Consider the following 20162-nt stretch of genomic DNA (forward strand, 5'->3'; position numbering starts at 1 on the left):
TTTTTCTATATTCTGTAAGTGTCACAATATAGAAACCTTTCTCATGGCACCAGCACACAATTTACAGATGCTTACATTTTTTATGTTTTCCGTGAAGTTTTCACAGGTCATCTAGTTAATTATAATTATGAAAACAACAACAATAGTGAAAGTATTGACCATGATAAACTTCTAATCTGGGGCTGAATTCTATTACAGACATATTTTTTACTTGCTGATGTTATAGGTATCAACCTGTTATAGATATTTTGTTAGCATTTAAAAATTTTCCTCAACTTTCTATTCTATATATTTCTTTTGATAGTTACAACAATTTACTTAGATGCATTATCATAACTGCTTTTGCTAGATGTTAAGATATACTAAGATTGTGGAAAGCAATTCTTAATAAAAAAATAAAAAACCAAGTGTTTGTGTGGATATTTAATTTGTAAAACAAATTAAGCTAGCTTTATTTTTGAGTTAATATAATGATAGTCACAAATTATTTTAAAATCTAGAATATTTATCTTTGCTACTGAATAACAATCTAAATTAGTAATGGAGCTGAGGTGAACCAGACAAGGCTCGGGGTGCATGTTTAATAAAATTTGATGAACTTGTTAGATTTTTAAACATGTTCCATTTTTTTCTTTTCTTTTTTCATTTTTCTTTTTTTAAACAATTAAAAGGTTTGTAATTGTGTATAGAATGTATCTAGTTCAACATATAGGGAAATACTAAGAGTAGTCTTTGGAATACATAATGTTAAATTTATTTTCTACAATTATTTCTGAATTACCATTATTATTATTATTATTATTATTATTATTATTATTATTATATATATTTCTGTTCGAATAGGATCAATATGTATGTGTATAAATGCATATGGAATATGTATGTATGTGTATGTATGTATTTAGACACATGCACTTTTATATACATAAGCACAATATTTTTTTTATATACATTGTTCTATCATTAACGTAATGTTATTTTCTCTTTTTTTCCCCTCTAGCTAAATCTTTAAGGAATGAGGGTATTATTACAATTCTTTATTGTTCCTTTCAATTGAAGGCACGGACTTGATGCATGAAGCTATTAGATGTACTGAAGTAAAGTCAGAGGTTCTTTACATCAATTAGAACCATTCCTTTTGTGCACCAAATAATTGAAAAAAAAAAAAAAGTTCTAACACAATGAGTAACTCTAAGGTCCATAAATTCACTGAAATAATGTACGTTTTGATGTAATGGAACAGGAAAGATATTAGTGAATTAGATAATAAGTTGAAACAAATTATTGTATAATGGAAATCATTTTTACATACTTAGAAATACTAATTGAGAAATTAACATTTTTTTGTCCTCACTTTTTCTCTAGTTTTATATATAACGACAGCTATTCAAAACATTCATCATAACTAGAAACATTCACCCAATCTGTATTCACAAAATTTCTGTTTTGTTAATAGGTGGCTTATTCTTTTTGTTGGTGTGAGAACTCTTGGGTATCAAGATATAGATTGGTATAGAGCCCTATAAATAGCCAGGTTAAAGTGAGTGTGAGGAAATAATTGTTGCTGTGTGTATATTGAAAATCGTTTATATAAACTTACTGGATATTATAAACTGTTTGAGATTAGTAGTTGATATGAAGCCTTCCATAATTATTATATTAAAATTACTCCATGTATGGGGATATCTTAACCAATGGCCCTGATCCTCTTTCTTTCTTTCTTTCTCTCTCTCTCTCTCTCTCTCTCTCTCTCTCTCTCTCTCAAACACAGAATCCTTCAACTTAACTGTATTTGCTTGTTTTGTTCTATGTTAGATTAGTTCTAAAGGTTATATTTTCAATTGTGTTGATTGGTGTATTTTGTCTTCTGGCCATAGATGCATTTGTAACTTTTTTTTGAAAGATAATCTTATCATAAGCAATTTTTGTTCATTAACTGTTTAAAAATTTGTTGTCAGAATGCATGGTTGTCTTCTTATATTGTTTTCACTGGACAGTCTTGATTAGTTCTATAACAAATATTTTTAAATGGACAAATAATACTTAGTTTGTTTTTAAATCAAGGGAAAATAATCTGTTTATTTAGCTCAAATGTGCAGTAGACCTATATTTTTGTTAATGTATTGCTATTTCCCTAGACACAAATAAATATTAAACATCTTATATGTATACTGCATTTCACTATGAATTTAAACGATTGGTCAAAATGGAACAAATAATTAAGAGTGAATATACTTGATATATTTTTTCAAATCTGATTCACACATACACTCATTTGTGTATCACATAGTTTCATAGGCAATGCTTTTTTTTTTTCAATGGTAACCAATTTTCCTTTTGTTCCCAGTCCCTTCCCTACCCATCCTTCTCAGATCTAACAACTTACAAGGAGGGAACTTCCACGGATAAACTGCTAATGAATTAATTTATCTTTCAGATCAATAATTTTCTTTTGAAAACCTGTTTTTCTTTCTTTAGTGTCCTCAACAGAGACAGGTTCCAACATAAATGGCCTACATCGCTATCAAGGTGAGAAGCTAAGGTTTTCATGCTCTTCTTGAGCACCTCGGAATATTGTGCCAATTTCCAATTCTAGGCTCTTAGATCTTGTTCTCATTATCAGGATCTGCTTATCTTGATTCAGTGCTATTGGTAGGAGGTAGAGAGAGAGAGAGAGAGAGAGAGAGAGAGAGAGAGAGAGAGAGAGAGAGAAAGAAAGAAAGAAAGAACCAACCTGTTTTAACCTAGGTTTTAACTATCTTTCCCTTATGTTTGTCTATCTTTTTGCCTCCTCATTATTGCTGGTATTAGCAATGTAGTTCATGCTGTAAACTCTATTTCCATGGTAATACGTATGTTTCTTATTTTCATAAAATAATGTGGGCCATTTAAGCATTTTTAGAACATTAATTTATTCTGGAACTTTGAGAGTTTATTATTCTCTCTAGAAGTTTTAAAAACAAGTGCAAATATAAATTGATATATTTGAAAATGCATTCTCTTTAATGAAACCTTGTGTTAAGGCTGACTATATTTGTTTTAGAAATAAATTATTTCTAAATGGGATTTTGTCCTTAAATATGTTAAATGTCTGGTATCTTTTTTTTATAAGTTAACTGTATTTCGTTTTGTAATGTTTTATTGAAAATAACTATAAGATAAGTATAATTTACTTTGCAAATACTTGTAATTTTCCTGTTCATTTAATTTGTCTTATATGGATTTTCAGCAATGTTATTTTTCTGTTGAGTGTCTGTGTAAATAAAAATAATGTAAACATAATTATTCTTAGATAAAAATTATATACTTAAGTAATATCAATATCACTTCAATTGTATTTTACATTTGTAAAGTGAATGCTTTTTGTAAAACAACTTCAATTTTTCTATAAAATGTGAGTAGTTATGCATTTATTTATTTATTAAAAAAAATTCCTTACATATCTTTTTCTGAATATATTGCTACTAAAGATTAGTGGTGTACTAAAAAACAAAAAAGTTTTTAAGTTGTTTTAAAAAAGTTAGAGAAGTGGAAGGGAATCTTGAAATATTCGTAACTAGTTTAGTGGTATGCTTAGGTACATGGAAACACAGTCTTTTTTCTGAACAAGTAGTTTTTGTTGATATAGTTTGAGAAATAAACAAAAACTGAAAGAAAGAAAAATGTTCTTAAGATTTATTGTTACTAAATTAGAGATTTAAAAATCTTGATGTTAAGATTTGGTTTTAGTTGTGTGTGTCCCCCCTAACACTGATCATAACATTTTTGAAGTGATGTTAGATTTGTCACTGTTTTCTATATGGATTCAATTTCATTATGCCAAATTTTGTTCTTTCATTAAAGAAGTGTAATTTGATAAATGTATTTAGTTGGCCTCCAATGCCATCATGTGTATATCTGCATTTTAATTCAGAATTTACACAAATAACATGAATTGATAAATATAGAGGCATCCAGTTGTAAAAAAAACCTTAGGCAAAGAGTAATAGACAGAAAGGAATGTGTTTCTTGTTCTATTAGATAGGAGTAGCAGCTAGATTTCTTTCCAATTACAACTTAGCCATCCTTCAGAGAAAAAACAAAAAATTAAAAAAACTAAAAGAAGAACTGCATTGACTTATGTAGTCCTAGATCGCTACTTCTGAAAAAAAAAAAACCCTACTGTTGACCAATAAGTCTATTCTGTGTCTCCCTTGCAGCTAAACTAAAACAACAGGGCAAGCAGTTTGCTACTGTTACAAATGTAGCATGGATAGGATGGGAGAGCATGCATACACAATCAGAATGATAATAATAATAATTTTTTTTAACCACTGCAGCCAAATCCAGTCTGTGGGGTTGTTTTTTTTTTAGTTTTTGAAGAATTTTTTTTTTTTTGCTATTATTTGTGATGTACACATCAAATGGTGGATTTTTGTTTGTTAGACATTAATTGTTAGCTTCCTAATTCAACATCAAATTGTTAAAGTATAATCTACATAAATGTATCTGTAATAAGCTAACACTAAGTATGGTAGATGATCATATGTTTATTTCATTTCTAGGTAAATAATAACAAAATCTTGGCAACGTAAAGGTTAGCATACTTGTCAAAATTGTAAGAGATATAAGCATTTGGTCCTGTCCATTCTTAAATTACAAATTTAGATTAATTTACTCTAGATGTATATATTTTTTAATGATCTGGTTAGAGAAGAAAGGCCAATACACTTAATAGTGTCTGTTTCATGTAGTTTTACTGAAACTTATTTTAAATATCTTTTTTTTTTTTTTAAATATTTAATGATATGTTAGGTATTTATTTTCATTTGCTCTGCCACTTTGTTTTGAAAATTGTAGAACAGATGTATGGAATTACTAGTTATGAGTATAAAGAGAGATAGAAAGAAGAAATAAACGATAAAATAAATATTTCTTGGGGCAATCTTGTTACACAAAATTACTGAAATACAGTTAACTTCTTTGTGTGTGCTATGACTCAGTAAAGACTGATTATCTCAGTAGTCTAATTTCAATTGATATTGGGTTGATTTTGATGCTCATTCCGTTAAGATTTATAAAATAAATACCAATAATTACTTGGTATCTATTCAGTTGATTAAGTCTTTGTTTTCACTTGAAGTTCAAGTGAAAATCTGATGGTGTTAAATCTGTTGAGGTAGAGCTTACCAGCCTAACAAATTTTTTACTTGGATTATCTTATTGAATGCACTCTTATTCTTGGGGAACAGCTCATGAGGTGCTCATTTCTCTTCTCTATACACTTTCTTAAGCTGCCTGAGATGACCTTGTACAGTGAACAAAAGTTTATTTAGCCTTTAGGATGAGTCCCCAATATTTAGATACACATCCTTTTCAGTTGCTGTTTTCACTGAATCATTGAGAACAGCTGGCATTCTTGATTGATACCCATCCGAAGGATCAAAATTGACATCTTTGAATTTGTTAAACAACCCTTGACATTTTGAACACTCTCTCCATCAGAATACACAGTACATATGTTTTCCCTTGCAGATGTTGCATTGTTGCCCTTACAAAATTTGTAAAACCTGCAATACTAAATATGCAGTTCACTAAAGTCCTTGTGAGCTATATGATAGTGTGTATGTACACACAGTGCATATCCACATTAACTCCATGCTGATTGGTTGATTGCAGAGGTACCATTTCGGCCTGTAAACTATTTGTAGTATGATGTTAGACTCTTCGCTTGAAAATGCTGCATTACTTTTCAGTACCATTAATAGTTTTAAAGGATTAAAAGTAATAGTGTTATAAAAGATATTTTTACCTCTGTGTTTAGTATACAAGTTTAGGTATATTTTGTGTACACTATTCTTTCAAACTGATATGGAAATTCTATTATATAATTTTGTGAGTGCATGAATAACAAATTTGGATTGAGTGGGTCACACAGCTTAATGAGTGATGCTGTAAATCAATAAACTGCCAAATTTCCTATAAATGAAAAGTGCGAATGTTCTGTTATCTTCAGTTGGAAATAAATTTACATGTTGTTAACTCAAACTTTCTCATTTTCATTTCAAAATCAATAATGAATTCTGATAACATAAAATTATTGAAATTATTTCGGTGGGAGAATAATACTTCAAATTTTTCTTATGGTTTTGATTATATCTTTGAAGTATTTATTTTTGACTAGTTATTTATAGTTATCCAACATGCTAACCAGGTTATATATTTAACCCCTATAACTATGAGTGCTAAGAACAACACCTAATAGAGTTATGAAGATTAAGGTAGACTTCGGTGTCTCTAACAAATAATGGTAGAAATAGTTTATAAAGTGATGACTGTTACATTCACAGATTTAATTTGGCAACAGTTCAGCTTTCAGTGACATGACTACTGCAAGCTCAGCTAAATGTTCAGTGCAGCACTTAAATGAAGTTAGCATCTTAAGAAAAATAAATGTTCTGTTGCATATGAAGTTAAATTAATTAGTCTTTCAGTGATATTCACCTTATGTTGTTGTTTGATATAAGATTGGTTGATATTGAATTCAACACTTGGCAACAATTTTAGTTAGCTTTTTTGCTGAGTAACACTTTCACTTAATATTGTCAGCATTTACTTTTGTCTATTATCACTTATGTTAGAAAGGAGAGCACTTGTAATGAACCAGAAACTTCTAAAATAAAAAATAGAAAATCTATTTGTACATATCCCTAACCCTTATTTGACTAACTTATTATCACAGTATCTTTAAAAAATTTTAAGTTTTCACTATTTCTTTATAGTTAGTTTGTTGTTTTTAGTTTGTTTGCATATTTGTAAGAAATTACTTAGAATATGTCTTTCTAATGTTTGATTTAGTGATATTAATTAGTTCCTTATGCTTTTTTTTTTGTCTTCAGTTGGAAAATCCTTTTTTGCACTTAGTTTTGCTAGTTGGCTTAAATGATAAAGATTTATCTGATTATCTCTTTTATTCTTCTTAGCTCCAATTTTTGTATGATCAATATTTTGTACTTTTTCAAGTTCTGTTAACACTCAACTTTACTTAAAACCCAACTCCCATTTTTAACCTGTCATTCATTTGCTTGTTTTACTGCAAGCAATGAAGAGTTCCTTAATTTGCTAAGCCAGTGTTTACTAAATCATATCTTTGAAATCTTAGACAACCATGTCTTAGTTTTGTTAAAAGTCACTGAAATTAATATGATTTAGCTTTCATTTATTTTCAGTCAGTGCAAAAAAAAAAATGTTAACTTCAGCAGTTTATCATTAATCCCTCATCTAATTTGGATAATATTAACTTAGAGATAGATCTCTTTTCTCCTGCTAACTATTATAATGTCCTTCACATGCCATGCATCTTCTACACACCAAAGAAATGTCCTTCACATGCCATGTATCTTCTACACACCAAGGAAACATTTGTCATTTGGAGAAGACTACATTAGCAGCATCTATCATTTTTTATTGAACATATTTGGCTTTTGTGAAGAAAACATAATTGCTATCATAAATCTTGAGTAAGAATTATATCTTCTCTGGGCAGTTGACAGAAATCTTTAATTCTTCAGTGAGAGCTTTATATGTCTGGAGGAAACATTAAGAGAAAATTTTGTGAATGTTTACTTGGACACTGGATTCATTTATTACTTGATACTCAAATTTTTTTCTTTTTATAAACCTGTCTGTTTTTGTTAATCTATTCATTTGATATTACTGTTTATTGGAAGCTCTAGAAATCTTGACCATCTTCTCTGGAACATTATTTTTAGTCAGTCATTACCTTTGTAATGATTATTGTGGGTGTCTCATTTCATTTTAGTTTTCAGTATGTTGGTTCTCACTTTTATCTATTCTTTCAACCTACTTCTGAAACACATTAATAAAGGATCAAGTAAGGGAGATAATAGTTTCTTGTGTATTAACGGGGTGGGGGTGGGGGATGATGATGCTGTCATGAGGTAGGCCCTGAAATGGCACACGTTCTCTCCTGATGACCCCATAAACTTGCTAGCATCCAGTATGCAAAGCTTTCAACTCATTGCACTTGCATCTGCAAGTTGTTTGCAAAAAATCTAAATATAATGATTATTGTATTATTAATTCATCTTGCCCCTGACTTACCACCAACAACCAGTCTTTTTATCACATACATGCTTTTCACTTGCAGATACAGGTATATAGTTTAACATAGAATTCACTCCCTTAGAACAGCTGTTCATACTTCTTCCTTCACAGTCTACTTGATTACTATCATTTTAAATGTATAGCACTGTAACATGCATACATTTATTATTTGCTTACATTTCCATTTTAATTTTTTTCTCCATGCTCTTTTATTGCATTTTACTTGTTTAGTATTTTTCATTTTTACTTAATGAAGTAACCGAAAAGCTTCATTCCTTATGAAATATTAAATGTTACACCCAGCTGCCACCATCTCTGTGTCTTAGTGTGAATGAATGAAATTTTATTTGGCTCAACTTAGAAGAATAATGTGTGGAAAGTTTTGCACATTTGACAATTCTGGAATAGAATCAATTGGTTTACATACATTAGTGTGTGTGTGTGTGTGGGGGGGGGCACAGAGTATACAGATTTGCTGATATTTTATTATCATTAACTTCAGTTTAATAATTAATTACTTTCTGTGCAAATGTAAATTTGCTGTCTAAATAGAAGCTTCACATTAGCTATATAAAAACTTTGTTTATTTTAGATGATACTTCCACACACACAGAGCAAATAGCATGTACTATAGGAAACAGTTTTTGTTCTGTGTTACAGAAAATATCTATTTTACTTTTATCTCTATGAAAATTCGCTTATGCATATTTATATATCCATGAGAGAAAAAAAACTGCGCATTTGTGCAACCTTTTCTTTTCTTTTTTTTTGTTTTGTTGGTATTTTTATTTGTGTATGTCATACCATTTGGTGGAAAGTGTTTTCTCACTTATTCTACATACACTTTTACTAAGCACAAGTTTATATCATGACTAATATATATATATATATATATATATATATATATATATATATATATATATATATATATTCATCTCATTAACTGAATGGCCTTTGTCAAACTCATATCAAAACATTGAGAACTTTTTTTTAAATATGTAGTCATTTTAATAGCATAGTCACATACAATTGTGAAATGTGACAAGTGAATGGCATGTTCTTTTGGCACTACACATGCTTTCTCTCATCACCACACTATCTCTGTACATGTGAGTGTGATGGCACATGTCATGTTAATAAAACTGTATGCGCATATTTTCATTGTGAAATTGGATGAGATAGTTTACTGCTCTTACTTTTCCCCCTCTCCTTCAGTTTATGAATCTTGTCATGATGTTTTTTTGTTTCCTTTAGTCTGATTTTGCATCTTTTATCAACCTAACTGCACTCGTTGATTTATTTCAGATCTACCTTCGATTCTTTCCATGTTGCTTTCCATAATCAATTTTAAATATTTGAATGATGTCTTTTAAGTATTGAGCACTTCTTATTCTTTTTGACCATTATTCATTTCAAAAATTGGTAATTAGAACCTAACTAAATACCTTGTATTTTATGCAGCACTCTGTCATTGCTGCTATTGACAGCCCTCACTTTTGAATATTTGGGGTGGGGGGTAGAAACTAAAATATTAAACTGATTTTGTAATTGAATGCTCACTTCAAATGCTGATGTTGAGTTTTTTATTATCATGAGAATGTTGTGCTAATTTTAGCTTATTATTTCAATATTTTAAAGTTTTCACTTCATTTTGTCCTATCAATTCTCAGTTAATAAAAGAAAAATGACTCAAGTTTCCCTTCTCACATACAGCGAAAACTCTGTTTATTGTGTGTGTGTGTGTGTGTGTGTGTGTGATGGACACTATAGTGTGACGGGAAGTGCTTAGCAAACTGATTGCAAGGTATCATTTTAAATCTGAAGCATTATATATATATATATATATATATATATATATAACCTCAAATACAACTGAGGATTTGATTGATTTTATAAACTAAACTTGATGTTATGTAAATGTTGAACAGAAAAGATTTTTGTATTATTGCATTGTACTGTTTGGCTTACTTCTGGATTAAACTTAGAGCATTTTCTAACTGTTTAATTTGTTAGTTTTTAAGACAATGGTTTTCTAGGAATTCTTTAAATGTTTATTCTAATAAGGTTCACAAGCTTTTTTTTTTTTAATTCTAACTAACATTTTAGGCTTTACTTATAAAATCAATAACAAAATATTTTTTGTGTTTAAAGTAGTAAGAATATATTTTATAAGGTTTTTTTTAAAAATTTAACTTAAATTTGTTTTTACAAATTATCAAATATTTATATAGCTATGAAATTCTTACAGCCTCCCTGCTCTTTTTTTCTTCTCCATAGTAGACTGAAATTAAGAGTAAGGATGGTTAATAATTCTGAAGAAGTAAATTCTTATTATGAAATATTTGATTCATATTTTAAATTAAAAATATTTCAGTGATTTGAAAATGGAAAATGTAATATTATTTTAATTATTTTCAGATATTATGGCTAGTATGGGTTATACCTTGAAAGATGTTGAAAACTCCTTGAGTCAACAGAAATATGATGATATCATGGCAACATATTTGCTTTTGGGACGAAGAACGTCTGATGTAAGTTGATCACTGTTAAACATCATTGCTGCCTGCATTCTGATCCAGTTATTTCCATTTCAGTATAAGTTTCATGAGATTGCAGTATACCAGCTTTCCATGCTTTTTGGTCTTGTGCTATCTCAATTGTCAATCCTAAGTCTTCTATGATCAAATCTGCCTACTTACTCTTTTACTTGTTTCAGTCATTTGACTGAGGCCATGCTAGAGCACCGCCTTTAGTCGAGCAAATCGACCCCAAGACTTATTCTTTGGAAGCCTAGTACTTATTCTATCGGTCTCTTTTGCCGAACCGCTAAGTTACGGGGGTGTAAATACACCAGCATCAGTTGTCAAGCGATGTGGGGGGGGGGGACAAACACACACACACACACACACACACACACACACACATATATATATATATATATATATATATATATATATTTATACATATATACGACGGGCTTCTTTCAGTTTCCGTCTACCAAATCCACTCACAAGGCTTTGGTCAGCCCGAGGCTATAGTAGAAGACACTTGCCCAAGGTGCCACGCAGTGGGACTGAACCCGGAACCATGTGGTTGGTAAGCAAGCTACTTACCACACAGCCACTCCTGCGCCTATATGCGCATCAGTCTTCATCCTACTTTTGTTTTTTTAATTTCAATAGTTCAATATTTTTTATGGAATATATTAATAGGGTGATCTTTAATTTATCATATAGATGAAAGTAGTAGATTTTATTTTATGTAGAGTATTATTTTAATAATTGAAATTTTATTTTTATTTATTTATTTCAGTTGGAAGGCAGTGACCGATCTGGTAGCAACCAATCTCTTCGGCACTTGCCGATGACTACGAACCGACCAACAACTGAAACTAATGCTAATACAAATCAGTCACCCAATCGTGTTACAAGGAGTCTCTCTGCCACTAATCAGAAACCTCCTCGGCGTTACAGTCATGGAGGTGAGTAGATTGTTTGAATTTTTTTTTAATCACAGTTTTAATTCTTTTTTTTTTTTTAACATACCAGAAAAATTGCTGATTACATCAATTTTTATATTTTCATTTATTTTCCTGGCAGCAGGAGTGAGAAAGGAGTGCCTAACCTGATGCAAGGGTCTTGATCCATAAAGCACCATTTTCTTGTTTAAAATGGCAAAAGATACACACATAAATGAAGCAGGCTTCCACAGCCTCTGTCTGCTAAATTTCACTTAGAAGATCTTGGTCAATCCAAGAATATAGTATGACATCTGTTGAAAGCTGTACAGTAGAATCAAATCTGTAATTGTGTGGTTGTGAAACAAGCTCCTTAACCATATAGCCTTTCCTGTACCCATTATCAAATGTTTCCCATGTGATTCATATCACCTGTTTCATATATATATATATATATATAAATAAAAAACTTATTTTTAAAGTTAGTAATTCTGTGGATAATTTTTGATTCTCGCATTTTTAGACAGCTTATTGGAAGTTTTTATTGATATTAAAACTACTATAATTCCGTCATACTACTATAATTAGTTTTTCATCAAGCAATTCTAATTATTTTATTTATTGTTTATTTTTCTTAACATGTGGTAAATTTCTAAATTGTCAAAGTCAATTTGCAGAGATGTTATGTGTGCATTAGAGAGAATGTTTTACAAATTTTGCTCTGTTTCTGTACTCTGAATCCAGATCCCACCAGAGTCAACTTTGCCTTTATCCATTAATAAGCATAGCACCAACCCAGTGATGATGCACCCTCCTCTTCCCCTAACTTTCACATCTGGGAAGGTCAAAAGGGTATCTATGTGTGTTCACAACCACAAGGCCCCCTTAAACAGCGAAAGTGTTGTTCATACAGCTAAGTCATACTCGGTTGCAAGTGATGGTCATAACTTATTCCCTGCTTAATTTTCATTATTCCTTCTGAGTTATATTGTACATTATAGGAACAAGTTAAGAAGTCATGAGAAAATAAAATAATACTTCTAAACTAAGATGAAAAATTTTCAATATCAAGTCAGATATAATTCATTATATGTATATACCAACAATAGGTTTTATGAATTGGTTTGAGGTTTGACAAACTAAAAATTAACATCATTGTCTTAACATACACATTTCCTTTCTCATTGAGGTAGATTTTCTACAGTTAGATGCCCTTCCTGTTATATTTCCCCATGGCCAGACATGTTTCCATGGAAGTTTAGAAATGAAGAACACTGCTTGTTTGAGGTTGAAGCTCATTTATAACTATCACATGTTGTCAAGACAGAGGTACCCCTGCGTGCATGCAATGCACACACATATACACAAAACAGGCTTCTTTCAGTTCTCATCTACCAAATCTGCTTACAAGGTTTTGGGCAACTTAGGTTATAGTAAAAGATATTGCCCAAAATTCCACATAGTGGGACTGAACAAAATGCCATGTGGTTGGGAAACTTCTTGATTACATAGCTATGGGATGTGCCCAGAGTGAAATGCAAAGTTGACCTTAGTGGGAACTCGGGATGAAGAAATGTCATAAAGCATTTTTCTGACACTAACAAGTTTGCCAGCTCATCACCTTAAAAAAAATCTCAATAAAATCATGTAAGCACATTTAATTTTCAAAAAGATTTAAAGAGGGTTATTAATATAAACTGAAGTTACTATTGTTGAAATATCTTAGTCTTCTTGAATATTTTTTCTTTAAAACCCTTTTACCTTGAATGATGACCCCATGCCTCACCCCACCCATCTTTAATGTTTTCACAGTTGAATGTGCTTCTTGTCAAAATGTTGAGAAGAAAACTGGTTTTACTTTTCAAGTAACTGAAAATAAGAGTTACATGCTTCAATAAGGAGCAAAGTGCAATTATTTAAAGTGGTTGAAATTATGAGAATGTAGTTCTGCATGTCTAACAGACATTTGTAATCTTTTTATTATCATTACTATTACTAGTGTTATTTTTAAGATTGCAAGTATAGCCCTGTCACACAATTGGTAGATACCTGATGGAAGTCATTTTTTAAGGTCATTGTGGAGTTAATGAACCATGAATTTATATCAAGATAAGACGCTAAGAGGAGAGGAGCCACAGGAGAATTGCTTCTCCTCTAGTTATAGATTTTTTCACAGCTGTTGTACATTTTTTGTTAGATCTATGACATATTTGTAGCTGTGAGATGACCAAACATCATCATTACATTGTTCATTAGCTCCCACAAATAAAGAACTAAATTTCCTTTACCGTAAGTTCCATAAGAATCTAGAAAAAATTTGGGGATTAGGAATGAGTATTGTTTCTCATGTCTCCCTAATAAGAAACTGTTTCTTGTCAATGCTGTTTAATCCATTAGCTACCATATATCTATTTAAAATACACTGCCTTTATTTCAATTACATTTGAAAATGAAAAATTTAGTAAAATGACTTTGACATTATTATTAAGCTAGTGTTAGGACATAAATTAATATGAAAATTTGATGGAAATGTTGATTCAGATCACTTGAAACAGTGAGTTTGTATTATAGAACTAGGGGCTGGTGATATCAAAAAAGTTAAATATGAACATTGCATTTGTCCATCCTTGCTGCCCTCCTTTTATTAACTATTAATTTTGTCATTCTGTTATATATATATATATATATATATATATATATATATATATATATAAAATGGTAGGGAGTGGATCTTGCAATTCTCAAAAGTTATTTCGTATTAAAAAGAAAGTTATTACAAGAAAGATTTTATCTTGCCTTTCTATTGAAAATGTTTTGTGAACTGTTGCCTTTTTATTAAAAGTTTTCATTTAACAAATATGTAAAGAAAAATACATTTCTCTGTATGATAGACATTTTTTTCTCTCCTCCCAATTATTGCAGGGCCTGCTGGACCTGGTAGTGCTACATCATCTTCACAGTCGCAGTCTTCAAGTTCTCATGCAACAAGAAGGCAAAACACAATAGATACTAATACTAATACTACTACAAAAGAAAGTACATTGAGTTCTCGAATGAAGACCCCTTCTGGTGGTAACATGCCTCTGGAGTCTCCTAAGGTTTGTTTTTTTCTCTCTATGTTGAACTTAATTCATATTTTGAATTTATTTTTACATCTTGTTATTGATCTGATTCTTTATGGATCTGGTTCTTTAACAACAAACTAGTAAGGAAGGTTAAAGACTGAAATATATTTATTTTCACTTTCATCCTTTCTCTTTCTGTCTACTTCTTTGTTGTTTCAATATTGTAGTCTTCAATATCCTGTTTGAGCTCTTTTGGCATTGGTTTTTCTACTGCTGTTTTTTTTTGTTTTTTTTTATATATAATTGTTATTGTCAGTAGTACATGAAGTGGTGTTCAGAAGATTGTATGTGTGTGTAACTATATGACTTTAAAGCAGTAATTCCATATATTGGGACTAAATGCATTTATAGATATAAATATATGTGTACTCTTTGTTTGACTGTCACTATCCCTTGGAATACTCTGTGTGTGGCATAGTCTTTTTTTTTTGTGTTTGGTAGGTATATGCCATCTGATTTAATGCTACCACCTGAGCCACAGGTGCTTTTAGCAAATTTCACTCTGTTGCAAGCATGGATGAGGCTCCCAGTAATGCACTGATATCAATTACCTTTCCTAGATACCAAAAAACTAAAACAATAGTCACTAAATAATACTCTCTCTTGGCATCCATAATTTGATCCAACCTAGACATTATACATCTTCTCTTACTAACATGCAAATCATACACACCCTATGCCTCTCCAATACAAATCTCGAGACCACTGCCTATAGTCTATCTCTGCTGAACAAGCTACACTCTTTACTCAAACTTCACACTGAAAGGTGGTGTCCACTCCTGCTATTCACATTTCACATCTTGTCCTTATTATGTACAATCATCGATACAGATAGATTGTGCAATTGCTACCACTTTTTCACCTTTTTTATGGCATTTTATCATAGCCAGTTTATCTTCCAGCATTATAGCATGACACTTAGCACTTCTGCTATGAATTTTCATGGGGGCAAAAAATAAAGTCACAAATGAATGAGAATGAGAAAGTAGCTGATAAACAGATATAAACAAATCTGAATTGAAAGTAATTGCAGGTATCACGAGTGACAACAATACCTAATGATAGATATTGGAACTACAGTGCAATACGAGCTCTGAAAGATTGATAAACAAGATAACACAATTGATTTCATGATTTCATTCACTAAGCTACACTACTTTATTGCCATTCATGAGAATCATCTTTCTGTGATTCATCTCTTTCATGGAGCTACAATCCTGGATCAAGCAAAGACCAAGATTATGAATGTTGTCAGGTGCTCATTGCATTTTATCAGCCAAACAATAACAGTGAAAGTTCCATGCTTGCATTCTATAGAAGACTAGTAACAAACCCAAACATTTGTATACTACCCAGGCATTACTGAGTTGTAAAGTTGTATTGAGTAGGATTTTTTTTTTTTTAATTTCATTTGAATTTTTTCTTTTTTCATTCAGTTTTTGAGTAAATCCCTTCACTCTATGTAACATATCTTTGTGATCTCCCCTCCATCTGATGCCCGTGTGGCCAATAAAGAAAAGTCATTATCATTTATTATAATAATAATAATAATGAATTTTAAATTGCAGATTAGTGCAAGTCCTGTTAGAATGTCGGTACCAAAAAAACCAAGTGGACCTTCTACAACACCAAAGAACAATGTTGTAAGTGGTTCTTCTCTAACACGAAGAAGTACTTTTGGACCTGGAGATAATAAGACAAGTATAGAAAAAAATAACAGAACAACTAATGGTCAAGACTACCGGAGGTAAGACATTTGAATTCTTTTGATATTGCTTTTGTTGGTTTTGTTATGGGTAAGTAGAAGAAAAGTATAATTTTCATCTTATTAGAATTTATGTAAACTAAACTTTTAATTTGTCTTCTGTTTTAGCTCAGTGGTGTTTGATTTATGCAAAAGCTTATATATTTCCTTGTATATAATAAACTTGCTAGTATGTTTACTAATATTTTCAGATTTTCTAAATTATCTTTATTATTGTATTGAAATATAAACATATGTATGTGGGTTTTATTTTTTTTGGTTTTTTTGTAGCACTACACAAATTACTTGAAGTAGTCTTTGACTTATTCTTAGATAAATTGTAAGATAGTCACCAGAAACTTATCTAATCCTTTTGTTGCCATATTTCTTTTGAACTACACCCTTTATAATGCAATTTGAAAAATATTAAATAAGATAGTAAAATAACTTCATCGTTATTAAGCTGATGTTTGAAACATAAATTAGCATGAAATTTTGATAGAAAATTTTAATTTAAGATTACTTTAAAACAGGAAGTCTGTACCTTAGAACCAGAAGTGATCTCAGGTGGGATGGTATCAAAAGGGTTAAATTAACTACTGAAATAGTTCTAAGATAGTAACTATACTATCAGTGATTGATAGTATTTGAAACAATTATTTGTCTGAAATTCAAGTAAAACTCATTTTTAATTATTACAAAGCTTAATTAATTAGCAGTGTTAACTTCCAGATTGAACTCATCAAGTTGTGGGTTTGTGGTGCTCCAAAAAATTTGACCTTGAGCTCCATTAAGAATTTGATTTATCAGTTCACCCAACTGTCCTTGTTATTTAATATGGTGCATATCGCACTAAAACTTCCATTAGTTCAAATTAATTCAATTCAGAAATGCAAATAAATAAATAGATAGATAGATAGGTAATAATGATATTATTATTATTATTATTATTAATAATAATAATAATAATAATAGTAATAATAATAATAGTAATAATAATAATAATAATAAATTACTTTCTTTAACATAATAAACTGGAAAATTAGTGAATTGAAAAACTTAGAAGATCCAGGAGCCTATTAACAGCATACAGAAGTTGCCACCCCGAAGCAGACACAAACAGTATATATGTACCTTACTCAGAAGGAGGTTGCGGCTTGACACAGATAGAGAACTACTATAACAGTTGGACTAGAAAAATACTTAGAAACAACAAGTGGATGACTACTACCTGTAATAAAGCAACACAGAAAAAAAGAAAATGCTTTTCTCTATACACAAGGAGTTGTCTCTGGCTGTCCAGTCCTAGCCAAATCTGAATATATAGACTGGCATAACTGATTAAGTAGTTATATCCACTGGGGAATATGCCAATACTACAATAAAAAAAAATGTTTTAAACTAACAAGAAATGGTATAAGCATGCGCCAAACAATGTATATGACAACGACCAGGCCACTATCATCTGGGATTGGCTTGTTCAAACTGACAAAGGAATCAAAGCTAATCAAGGATTGGAAAAAAATACCTGCTTACTGATAGACATGGCAGTCCCTTCTAACCAAAAAGAAGTGGAGAAATTGTCACAGTACAAAGATCTCAAAATTGAAGTTTTGAAAATGTGGGGCATGAAGGTGAAAAAAGTACCAGTCATAAATGGAACCTTAGGGTGTGATAAAAAAACATATGAGTAAAAACATAGAAGCTATACCTGGACCCTCAACAATATACACTATCCAAAAAAGTAGCCCTGCTGGGAACAGCCCACATCCTATGCAAGACTCTATCAACCCAAGTAAAATAATTCACAAACACAAAACACACTCTGTATGATAAATATTCAATAAAATAAACAACCCTTACAACAAGTACTCTACAGTTGGATATCCAACAGAACAACACAACTCTCATTACACACACAACACAATACAAACCTTAATACAACAGAAGACTGTGCACTAATGCAGTACTAGACAGTGGCTCTCATGGCTTCTGATGTTAACTGATTGGTAGTGTTATTATATACATAAAGTGCTTTGGTGTAAAAGATGGCCTACAGCAAATATTCTGCTCAATACCACAGATTTGCTTGTCACTTGCTTGATTGTAACCAGTTGAACATGTCCCTCAGTGACTGACAATATGTGAATCTTTGATTATGAGCAGTGGAGGAGCATCAGTCATGTGTTGGGAGGGATTCTTTGGGGTTTTAATAATTCAGTACTGGAAAAATGGGTGTTTCATTTATCATCCTTAAACAACCCTTATTCAGAGACCTCTTGAGCAGGATGGGCTACTCAACTTGAAGAAAATTCTAACTGGTTCCCACCTGCTAGGTCATGCACTGTTTATCTTGATAGGAGATCACCATGTCATGCACATATTGTTGTGGTCCATGTACCTGGTGTGCCCATATCAGATGGGTAGTTATGTTGAGTACATTGGGCTTCATATATTTGTAACCCAGTGTCATTTTGATGACATGCATTGTTCTTTCACTCAATAATAATGATAATAATACCAGGAGAGTTAAAAAGCTATTTAGGTCTAAGCTAAGTGGAGGGAACCTGATTAGAGGCATCAATGCATGGGCTGAAGGTGTGATACCTTACTATGCAGGAATTGTGGAATGGATAGAAAAACTAGGTAAGTAATAGCTATGCATGGGTGCCTAGAAATTTGCCTGAAACTCTCAATTGTTGAATAATAATAATAATACCAGAAGAGTTAAAAAGCTATGTAGGTCTAATCTAAACAAAGGGAACCTGATTAGAAACATCAATGCATGGGTTGTAGATGTGGTATGCTACTGTGCAGGAGATGTGGAATGGACAAAGGAAAAACTGGTCAACATGAACGGGAAAAGTAGGAAGATATTGGCTATACATGGATACCTTTATACTAGCAGTAACGTAGCAGAGTTTTACTTAGGAAGGAAGGTGCAAGAGGACTGGTTGGAATAGAGGATACTGTTGTGAAGGTGATTAAGTCCTTGCATCCCTATCTCAGAAATAGTGATGAAAAAATGTTGCAAGGTGTACTTAATGACAATGATAAATACAATATGAGAACTAATAGAGAAAAGATCATCAACTGAAAAGAGAAAGTCTTACACGAGAGTTTTTCAAACAGCAAAGGAAGCTGATGAAAAATCCTGGGTATAATTGAAATATTGTATTTTTTTAAAGGAATAGGCAGAAAGACTGATTGTTGCTGCTCAAGAACACCTTTATAAACCATCTCGATCAAGTGTAGCATTGTTAAAACAGCAGTATCACCTTTGCATAGACTATATGAAAAATCATCTAAGACAGTTAGACATATTAGTTGATCTCAAAACTGGCTCAAAAGGAGTACAAAAGATACAATAACTAAGTGGCAGTGCAAGTATACTGGGAGTTGTGCAGGAAGTATGGGCTAGAATGTTCCAACAAATGGTATAAGCACCAACCTTGCCAGTAGCAGATAATGATCTGGTGAAATTCACACGTGATATGCCAATATATGCAGACAAAAAGCTGAAACATAATTGACCAGATATTACTCTCCTACAGAAAGAGTCCAAAGAATGGATCTTCATTGATATAGCTATACCTACAGAGTAGAATATTGTGAAGACCTAGGATTGGAAGTGGAAAAAAATCCATAAAACCTAAAGATTGAGTGTAGTATCTATTGCGATTGGTGCACTTGGGACCATCTTAAATACCAAACTTTGTAGGAAGTATTC

General features: G+C 31.3%; 1 protein-coding gene across 1 annotated transcript in view; it reads left to right on the plus strand.

Annotated features, from left to right (window-relative positions):
- Positions 1–1003: 1003 nt before the first annotated feature.
- LOC149133280 (serine/threonine-protein kinase MARK1-like) overlaps positions 1004–20162 on the plus strand; it is a 53925-nt gene continuing 34766 nt past the window's right edge. The window contains exons 1-5 of the mRNA XM_089359934.1: positions 1004–1021; positions 10525–10637; positions 11419–11587; positions 14486–14661; positions 16257–16435. Of these exons, the coding sequence (XP_089216060.1) occupies positions 10530–10637; positions 11419–11587; positions 14486–14661; positions 16257–16435 (632 nt within the window). The 5' untranslated portion in view covers positions 1004–1021; positions 10525–10529. The remainder of the gene's footprint in view (positions 1022–10524; positions 10638–11418; positions 11588–14485; positions 14662–16256; positions 16436–20162) is intronic.

The sequence above is a fragment of the Octopus bimaculoides genome, chromosome 11, assembly GCF_046866305.1.
Source record: "Octopus bimaculoides isolate indiv1 chromosome 11, ASM4686630v1, whole genome shotgun sequence".
In the NCBI taxonomy this organism is placed as follows: domain Eukaryota; kingdom Metazoa; phylum Mollusca; class Cephalopoda; order Octopoda; family Octopodidae; genus Octopus; species Octopus bimaculoides.